The 10,363-nt window shown below is 42.0% G+C and overlaps 1 protein-coding gene across 1 annotated transcript; it reads right to left on the bottom strand.

Moving 5' to 3' along the window:
* Positions 1-4,296: 4,296 nt before the first annotated feature.
* PDE12 (phosphodiesterase 12) lies at positions 4,297-9,492 on the bottom strand. The gene is made up of 3 exons (XM_010360467.1): positions 8,059-9,492; positions 6,979-7,057; positions 4,297-6,804 (listed from the first exon to the last, which is right to left on the bottom strand). Exons 1-3 carry the CDS (start codon positions 9,364-9,366, stop codon positions 6,362-6,364), a joined length of 1,830 nt encoding a protein of 609 aa, XP_010358769.1. The 5' UTR covers positions 9,367-9,492; the 3' UTR covers positions 4,297-6,361.
* Positions 9,493-10,363: the final 871 nt, after the last annotated feature.

The following is a 10,363-nucleotide window of genomic DNA, read 5'->3' as shown; positions in this document are numbered from 1 at the left end:
CCATTATTTATAATAGAATTACTAAAAATTCTACAGCTTGGATAGAAATACCCTTTCTTGGTTTAAGATACCCAAAACATTATACTTAACCCAGCTTCTCTGAGGAAGGCCACTGTTTATTTCTAACTGATTCTATCTTTGGATGTACCATTTTTCCAAACTATTCCACAGGGGATATAAGAATTATATGCAATAAATCCTTTTATTATTTTATTGTATTTTATTTTTTTGAGACAGAGTCCCGCTTTGTTGCCAGGCTGGAGTGCAGTGGCACAATCTTGGCTCACTGCAACCTCTGCAAGTGATTCTCCTGCCTCAGCCTCCCCAAGTAGCTGGGACTACAGGTGCGCACCACCATGCCCAGCTAATTTTTGTATTTTTAGTAGAGATGGGATTTCACCATGTTGGCCAGGATGGTCTCGATCTGACCTCGTGATCTACCCACCTCAGCCTCTCAGAGTGCTGGGATTACAGGCGTGAGCCACCACACCTGGCACAATAAATCCTTTTAAAAGTGTGTATATCACATCTTAGAATAACTGAGGGAGTACAATTGGAATGTTTGTAACACAAATAAATGCTTGATGTGATGGATACTCAATTTACTCTATCAAAAGAAATATGTCCCACATAAATATATACATCTACTATGTGCTCATGTTTTTAAAAATTGCTAAATATGTTCTTTTCTGGAGAAAAAATTTGTTTTTAATTTTTTCAGAAAAGGGCTAAGTGTGGTGGCTCACACCTATAATCCCAGTACTTTGGGAGGCTGAAGCAGGAGAGTCATTTGAGCCCAAGAGTTTAAGACCAGTCTGGGCAACATAGAGAGACCCCCATCTCTACAAACAATTTAAAAAATTAGCCAGGCATGGTGGCATGCACCTGTAGTCCCAGTTATTCAGGAGGCTGAGGTGGGAGGATCACTTAAGCCCTGGAGTTTGACGCTGCAGTGAGCTATGATCATGCCACTGCGCTCCAGCCTGGGCAACAGGCTTTAATAAGACTCTGTCTTATTAAAAAAAAAAAAAAAAAATGTGTGCTGACTGGGTGGGGTGGCTCATGTCTGTAATATCAGCACTTTGGGAGGCCGAGGTGGGTGGATTGCTTGAACTCAGAAGTTCAAGAACAGCCTGGGCAACATGGTGAAACCATTTTTTTTTTTTTTTTTTGTCTGCAAAATATACAAAAATTAGTCAGGTGTTGTGGTGCACACCTGTAGTCCCAGCTATTTGGGGAGGCCATGGTGGGAGGATTGCGTAAGGCCAGGAGGTGGAGGTTGCAGTGATCTGTGATGGCACCACTGCCCTCCAGCCTGGGTGACAAAGCCAGACCCTGTCTCAAAAAAGAAAAGAAAAAAAGAAGTGTTTATATTATCCAGTATAAGAAAGCCAACTAAATAAAGCCTATCCAATTCCCCTACTGAACCATCTTCAATATATAAGGAACACAAATGGTATGAAACTAGCACAAATGCAACCTAGGAATACTTCAATACGCTAAAAAAAAAAAAAAAGTACGTCAACACTTCATGATAACATCATTAAAGTGAATTACTGGGCAAAATGGACTGTTACATAAATGCTTTGACATACAATCAATACATAAATTGGACAGAAGATGGAGATGAATAATTCAGTTTTCTGTGAAATTTTGCAAGGAAATTTTAAATTATGAGTAAAAATCTAACACTGACAATATGAACATGTATTTTTGACAACCCAGAGTTTGCTAGCATAGCAGATAAGTGAACAGATTTAGTATGTTTAAAGATTATTTTGCCATTTATATATAAAACTAAAATTTAGGCCGGGTACCATGGCTCATGCTGTAATCCCAGCACTTTGAGAGGCTGAGGCAGGCAGATCACCTGAGGTTAGGAGTTAAAGACCAGCCTGGCCAATATTGTGAAACCCCGTCTCTACTAAAAATACAAAAATTACAAGCAGTACTGTATGGTTATTTTGAAGTTAGTGCTAAGAAAAAAAAAAATCAAGTTAATATAGCTCTAGTATTTTCAACATTTAAAAAAGTACTTTTGCATAAAGTGAGAACACAGAACTTATATATTACCCATGTCAGTTAGAGCTGTTAAAAATTGTCCTCCCTACCCCCTACAAAATGAAATCTAGAGTGGTTTTTTTGGAGACAGGGTCTTGCTCTGTCACCCAGGCTGGAGTGCAGTGCCACCTTGATCATAGCTCATTGCAGGCTTGACCTCATGGGCTCAAGTGATCCTCTGGCCTCAGCCTCCTGAGCAGCTGGGACTACAGGCATGCACCACCATGCCTGGCTAACTTTATTTTTTGCAGATATAGGGTCTCACATTGTTGCCAAGGCTTGTCTTGAACTCCTCAGCTCAAGTGATCCTCCTGCCTCAGCCTCCCAAAATGTTGAGATTACAGTCATGAGCCACTATGCCTGTCCCTCTACACAGTGTTGCTTTCCCATACTATATTAAAGCAAATTATTAAAATTCTCAAAACACTGAAATAGTTTTTATTTGTGTTTAGAAAATTTATTTTCAGGGCAAGGGGAGGGATAGCATTAGGAGAAATACCTAATGTAAATGATGAGTTAATGGGTGCAGCAAACCAGCATGGCACATGTATACCTATGTAATAAACCTGCACATTGGGCACATGTACCCTAGAACTTAAAGTATAATAAAAAAAAAAAAAGAAAGAAAGAAAGAAAGAAAATTAGTTTTCAGGTATGGAAGGTTGGGCTTGTAATTTTAACTACTTGGGAGGCTGAGGCAGGAGGATCACTTGAGCCCAGGAGTTTGAGGCTGTAGTAAGTTATGACTGCATCCCTGCACTCCAGCCTGGGTAACAGTAAGACTCTATCTCTTAAAAAAATTATGCTGAGACGCCGGGCGCGGTGGCTCAAGCCTGTAATCCCAGCACTTTGGGAGGCCGAGGCGGGCGGATCACGAGGTCAGGAGATCGAGACCATCCTGGCTAACACGGTGAAACCCCGTCTCTACTAAAAAGTACAAAAAACTAGCTGGGTGAGGTGGCGGGCGCCTGTAGTCCCAGCTACACGGAAGGCTGAGGCAGGAGAATGGCGTAAACCTGGGAGGCGGAGCTTGCAGTGAGCTGAGATCCGGCCACTGCACTCCAGCCTGGGCAACAAAGCAAGACTCCGTCTCAAAAAAAAAAAAAAATTATGCTGAGAATATTTTCTGAGTTGTCACATGGGTCTTGTGATAAACTAATAATGCAAACTTTTATTTTTCATTATATATAAATATTGGATTTATCCCAACCAAACTAGTTTGCAGGGAACCTCTGCCTTTATTTCACGGCTAGAGAATGACATACAAAAGATGCCAATTTCTACGTTAAGAACTTTCTACAGTAGTGTTCTTTGGACCTTCTCTCCCTTGTATTAGGCTCCTCAGAAATGTATCTCCAGACTGAAACCAGCACATTCTGATGAGATCATAGCTTAGTACTCAGAAAAGTCACCACTCAGTGAAATTCTTGAAATTTTGAAACAACTGATTTTAGCATTCAGAATTTCAAAAAGAACATACAGCCAGAAACGATTGTTTGCTAATGAATTATGATTATTGGCAGACACATGTGCTGTAGCGGCAACTGTTTAAGAGTTCACTTTAACAGAATAATATGTTCTGAAATACTCTTATAATCAATATAAAATTTTAGAATGTTAATTCCTATAGCAAGAACTTGTGACATTATAAAATGTGGTTTACCATAGAAAGTCACTAGATTTCCCATGTTTTCTTAAAATTAAATGTACTAAAAAATCCAAATGTAATAGAAAAATGCAATCACACAGTTGCTTTAAACAGATATTTCTGAGTAACACTGCCTTCTAACTGATGAGTACAAAGAAATGTGTATGCTATTTATACATTTTCTTAGTGTTCCCTACCTTTGGACTCCAATCATTTTAACATATCTGTATACTGGAGATTTGATCAGAGTGTATGGCACTTCACAATAACATTCCATGTCCTAATAATCTGAAATGCCTGTATACAATCTGAGTATATTGTTTAGTCAGAAAACATCAAAATTAAAGATATAGGACATTGAATGTCTGTTAAGTGCTGAGTTTTTCTGACTACAGTTTAATCTAGCCAGTGCTAATGTGGAACCTGTATGCTTTTTTCATGGGCATGTTTGAATTTTTTCTTTCAAAATGTTTCTCAACTTTTTGATGTCACACTTTGTTTTCTCCCAAGTCACTCTAAGGGTTCTATCAACATCTTTGTTTGAAAGCAGACCAAAAACATATTTTTAAAATGAAAAAAAAAATTCACAAGAGAATCAAGTTTTGGTTTTAATCTATTATTTACATATTTGTAAACTGCTGTTAAAATGCTATCAAAAATGTTATTTAGGAAGGCACAATTTGGTAGCATCAATTTTTTATTTATAGTTTTTTCTAAACAAGATCCCAAGAAACTTCCACTTTAATTTTTCCCTTGGAGTACTTCAAGTACTTCAAGGTTCAATGTCAAGTGCAGGTAAAACCCCGTCATTTTCAAACTTACTAAGAGTTAACAATACATTTGATAGTGAGCAGAATATGAAAGTACAGATATTATCAAAAGAGGAAAATTTTATGATACTGGGTTCAGAGATTAAAGAATTTGAAACAGGGCTTTCATGACTGGGGAAAATCAAAGCTTTTCTTGAAGGGAGTGGTCTTTTAATACTCGAGCTATTAATTAAATGCAGAAGTAAGATAACATAGTTATCCTGAACATCAAAAAAGCAACAGCTAATAGAGCTAATGCATTATAAATAATGTGTTTGATAATTGGATTAGTAAAGCCTGGTTACCACTCTAGGCTAGACACTAATCAGTATAACCATTTGTAGTTTCTAATTTTAAAAAGTTTGGCTTCATATTTAAATTTCCTTTTACTATATATATATATTACATATATACACACTGTTGTCTGTAACTCAAACTATAACGCTTGTCTATAAAAAGAATAGTTTTTTTATTTCAGAGATGCTTAAAAGTCCCACTACTCACCCTTTTTCTTGTTTATAAAAACCAACAATTTTGAAATTACTTCTAGCGTAGAAATGTTCAGTGATTCATCCAAAATTTCAAGCCCATATCAGTAGGTAGTTTCTCATAAATGAATATATTGTGCTGTATTTTCTAATATCATATGGTCAAATATGATATGGTCAAAAATGTTCATTTATGAACATTATTCATGGGCAAGAGTAACTAAAGACAATAGGATCAAGTTGAATATGTTGCTACTCACTTTGAATACTAAATTGTGCTTGCATCCTAAAAATTAAAATGAGCTGCAGTAAGAATTAGAATATAAACTGTGTTCGTTTGTTCCATACACTAAAAACTAAAATCCTAAAAATAAGAATGAAAATACCTTACTTGTTCATTGAGAAATGAAAGATGAGAAGCAATAACAATTGGTGACGATTTATTTTTATCTTTTGTTAAAGCTCTGAAATTGTAGTAAATCACTAACTAAATTGAGGTAGAGGTAGACCCTAATGTTACTCCTTCCATATGTCAAGTCTCTTACCTTAGGTCTCTAAGATCACCTATAACTTAAGTCTCTCACCCTTAACTTATATACATTTTCCCTCTTAGTACATAAGCATGATTCATTTTGGAATGTGTTGTCATGAAAGAAAAATTAAGATCATTCAAATGGTACTTTAAAAATTCTGAAATACTAGCTAAAAAAAATTTCTTATAAAAATATATACAAGGGCTAGGCTCGGTGGCTCACGCCTGTAATCCCAACACTTTGGGAGGCCGAGACGGGTGGATCACCTGAGGTCAGGTGTTCGAGACCAGCCTGGCCAACATGGCAAAACCCCATCTCTACTAAAAATACAAAAATTAGCCAGACGTGTTGGCGCATGCCTGTAATCCCAGCTACTTGGGCGGCTGAGGCAGGAGAATCGCTTGAATCCAGGGGGCGGGGTTGCAGTGAGCTGAGATCATGCCATTGCACTTCAGTCTGGACAACAAGACCGAAACTCTGTCTCAAAAACAAAACAAAACAAAACAAAAACAAACAAAAAACCACGATAATTCAATCTTCTTTTTCTGAGAGTCTTAAATTGGAGAAAAATAATATAATTTTCTATCTTGCTAGTAATAAATATATTTGTTTCTCCTCCAAGTGTAGAGGAAAACAAGGAAAGAGAAGATGTATGATGCAAACATTATCAACAGTTTCATAATGAAGACATCGGGAACATAACTAGGAGGGTTGAACATTTTACCATTCCTCTTTGAAGGTTACATATAAGCTTTGATTCATATTAAATTTTCTGCTAAAATAACGACTTGTTTTCAGACTTCAATTCCATTAAACACACATCTATTTCCATTTTAAATCACATACAAGTGCTATGTGATCAGAGGGATGGGAAACACTAGGTAAGGCCTGGTGGGTGGTAACTTCTTCATGACTAGGTAATGGAATCACCTGTTCAACCTCTAAAGCGTTTAAGTCAATGAAAATGTAATCTAGACATCCATGAAAGCCACCAACATAATTTGTGTAAGCAGGTTCACCACAAGCACTTTTCAGCTTGAAGAAATGCGTAAGAGACATGTTGCATCTTTCCTCCTCCCCATTGGAAGCCCAGTCTTCATGATCCTCTGGAATGCTGCCATTGATGACAAAATGATACATTCCTGTTGATGGTGTACTATTAAAGTCCCCACAAAATATAACTGGTATGCCGGGATACAGATCACATGATACATGTCTAATGTGAGCCAAGGCTACTGCCATTTGAATGAGGCGAATATACCCACCTATGAATATAAAAAACATTAATGTAAGTATTTTTTACAGTTGTCTTTAAGTTAAAAAAGAAAAACTACACAAATTACAGTTTCTGGGTGACATTCAAGATATATATTTGTGTAAAACAGCTTTAAACAACCTTACGCGCGTTTAAGTCACTTGTGATACCAAATAAAACCTACCTTTAGGATGCCAGTAAAGATGGGTATTAGCAACACATATCCTTTTAGAAGAGTCCTTTGTAGACTGAAGAACTGAAACCTAAAATAAACGGAAAGTGCCAAGAGTTCAGTTGGCATTTGCAAATCTCCTGAATGTTTTTGTTTGGTTGGTTTTCTGGTTTTTTTTGAGATGGAGTCTGGCTCTGTCGCCCAGCTGGAGTGCAGTGGTGTGATCTCGGCTCACTGCAACCTTTGCCTTCCGGGTTCAAGCTATTCCCCTGCCTCAGCCTCCCGAGTAGCTGGGACTACAGGCGCCCGCCACCTCGCCCGGCTAGTTTTTTGTACTTTTTAGTAGAGACAGGGTTTCACCGTGTTAGCCAGGATGGTCTCGATCTCCTGACCTCGTGATCCGCCCGTCTCGGCCTCTCAAAGTGCTGGGATTACAGGCTTGAGCCACCGCGACCGGCTCTAGCCACTTCCGTAATGGTAATCACTGACAATACCATCCACCTCATGGACTGTTGTGTGGAGTCAATTAAATGATCTTATATGGTGCATGAAACACCTTAGGTGCTCAAAAAATGGTAGATGCTCTTCTTACTATGAACAAAATCAATTACTTAAAAACTTTAACACACAAATGACATCTACAAAATGGGAACAGGTGAATTACTGTGAAGATTCAATGAGCCTATGATTTAAAAACTAGTTTATATTTGTGGAGCACTTCAAAACACATCACGCTCTTAAATTTTAAGTACTTTAAAATGTGTCAGAATAGTGCTTGGCAAGTAGTAAAAAACATTAGGTACTATTGTTCTTGCATTTAGCATGTGTCCCTCTCGCTAGATTGTAAGCACTGTGAAAGTCCCTGCTTGTCTTGTTCAAGGCAACCTGCAGTGTGGCAAGCACACGAGAGGTGTTCAAAAAATATCTGCTGAATGAATGAAGAGTAAACTTTGTGCTAAAGATACCAGGGCAAACACACCTTTCAACAGTATCTGGATACTTTCATCGCAGTTTTAACCCCCACCTCATTCCTCGCCTTCCTGGCCCCTAAAAGCGGGACAGTATGTGAAGAGATGGGCGGAGCTACTTTACCTGAAGAACAGAAGATCTCTGGAGCACCTTCTCCTGCGCTGATGGGTACAAAACTAGTTTCTCCAGCAGTTCTTTGTGAAGTGGGTCGGATTCGAGGGCTTCGTAGAATGAAATGTCATGCTGACTAAGAAGGCTGAACTTAGACTTTCGGTAGAAAGTGGCCAGGCCTTCGTGCTGCTTGATTCGAAACACTCCCTCGAGCCCGAAGGCCTCTAGGGCGGGTACCAAGCTGTCAGAAAACACTGCGCGGTCAACCTCCTGCAAACAGATGACATCGGCGTTGTAGCCGGTAAGTTCCTTCTGGATAAGGTTCTGGCGGTAGTCGAGCTCCAGGGCGTAGGGGGCACAGTATGGGTACAGGACTGTTCGCGAGAACTCAGTCTGCGCATACGTGTCTGCCAGGATGTTGTAAGAGACAGTGCGGATGAGAGCGTCCTCCGTCACCTTCTTCGTGTAGAGATGCCGGTGGTCAAAAGTGCAGGTGCCAGGACCAGCCTCTACCACACACACACTTTCCAACTCCCGGCTGGGCCCAAAGCGCTGCCCATCGCCTGGGGTGCAATGAAGTTTGAGCCTTAGCCCGATGTCAGCATTGGACGGGGTGTAGACACGCTCCTCCACCTCAGTCTCAGTCCAAGAAGAAGAAGGTGAGGAGGAAGACAATGACGAGGGGATACCGACCTCGGGATCCGCCGCTCCGGGCTTGGCTTCCTTATACCAGCGGAAAAAGGAGCTTGCGGGATCCCCAAATTCAAGGCTGAGTTTGGGGCACACAGGGAACCCGGCCATGATGTAGCGCGGCAACTGCAGTTCGGTGAAGGCGGGCGGGTTGCGCTCCACCTTGTACTTAACATCGCCGATCTGCAGCACCGCGCCGTCTTGCCAGGCATCCACGTTGAGCACGTCCTCAGCCACTGCCTCTTCCCGGTAGTACAGCTTCACCACCGGCTCGCAGGCCACAGCCGGCTCGGGCCCCGGCCCTGAACAGGCCGCACCGCCGCTCGCATTCGGCCGGCTCTTCCTGCTCTTCTTGGCGGCGGCCGCCTTAGCGTGACCCTTTAGGGCATTGGTAGCGATGCGGCTGAGGACTCGACCCAGCGGCTCGCTTTGGTCGCGCTGCATGTTCTTGTGGCTGCCATCAGCCAAAGCGAATGACAGGCTCAGCTTGGGTTCCGAGGGTACACAGCGCACTACAGCGCGCTCCATCGCTCCCGCCGCTGTCTGGCTCTGCGCTTCAGCCGGGCTCAGCTTCTCCAGCGCCGTCCGGATCACCCGAAGCGCGGCGCGGGCGCCTGGGAGCCTCCACATGAACCTGGTGGCCTAGCGGTCAACGAGACCCGCGGCCGATCAGCGGCCTACTGTCAGGTGGAGCTGAGGAGCCGAGGCCGCCGGCTTTGACTCATTCGGACCTCGCGACTTCCGGCTAGCGAAGAGAGAGAACGAAGTGCTTCCGCCTCGCACTTTCGCCAGGCGCGTGGGCACTCATGTCTCTAATTCTCTGAAGATTAATTTTTATCTACAAGATAGGTCAGAATTATAGGGAAGTGAAGAAAATATAAAGGTGTCAGAGGAAAATACTAGAGTCCACGGTTTTGTCGAAAGTGCATGCTGGTGACGGGAGGGCATGCCCTCCAAGCCGGAAGTGGATGGGGCGGTGTCACGTGTTCCGCCTCGCTGGAGGAGGTGGACACCTGTCTTGGAATCTTGGCTGGCGAACTCTCCTCCCTGCGCCCGGGGCTGCACTGTGCTAGGACGTGGAAGCCTCCACCTGGATTGCGAGCTTTACTCGCAGTGTGGAAGGTGTTGCCTGTTTTCATCTCCACAGCTTTGCCGACCCTGATCGCTCGTTTCGGTGGCGTGGTGGGTTCACCCCAGGCTGAGCCAGCGCCTACGCACTGAGCAGAGTCTTTGTGGTAGTTAATAACGAACGATATACAATAACTCAATTTAGTAAGCGCAGGCTATAAGAGAAATGCTACACACACTATCTTATTTAAGCCTCATAGTTCTTATGAGGTAGGTCTCTATCCATCGCTTTACAGATGCGGAGTCCCGAGATATTACCTGTTCAGGGTCACACAACTATTAATTGGCAGAAACAAATAGTACTGACAAACTGCGGAAGCCTGTTTGTTATTTTTTATTAGAGATGGGTTGTCACTTTGACGCCCAAGCTGGAGTGCAGTGGCCTTGTAGCTCACTGCCCCCTCGAACTCCAGGGCTCGTGTGATCCTCCCTCCTCACCCTCCCAAGTACAAACAGGCAAGAGCCACCCAGTGTTTTATTTTTAGTTAGTAAAGAGATA

The sequence above is a fragment of the Rhinopithecus roxellana genome, chromosome 1 (genome assembly GCF_007565055.1).
Source record: "Rhinopithecus roxellana isolate Shanxi Qingling chromosome 1, ASM756505v1, whole genome shotgun sequence".
NCBI classification, from domain to species: Eukaryota; Metazoa; Chordata; class Mammalia; order Primates; family Cercopithecidae; genus Rhinopithecus; species Rhinopithecus roxellana.
The sequence above is the reverse complement of the archived record's forward strand: the minus strand, read 5'-3'. Positions and strand labels throughout refer to the sequence as shown.

Coding starts and splice junctions, on each gene's coding strand:
- PDE12 (XM_010360467.1), bottom strand. CDS start 9,366: ATGTGGAGGCTCCCAGGCGCCCGCGCCGCGCTTCGGGTGATCCGGACG. Junction 7,058..8,058: donor AGAGATCTTCTGTTCTTCAG/GTAAAGTAGCTC, acceptor CGTTTATTTTAG/GTTTCAGTTCTTCAGTCTAC. Junction 6,805..6,978: donor TCTTTACTGGCATCCTAAAG/GTAGGTTTTATT, acceptor TTATATTCATAG/GTGGGTATATTCGCCTCATT.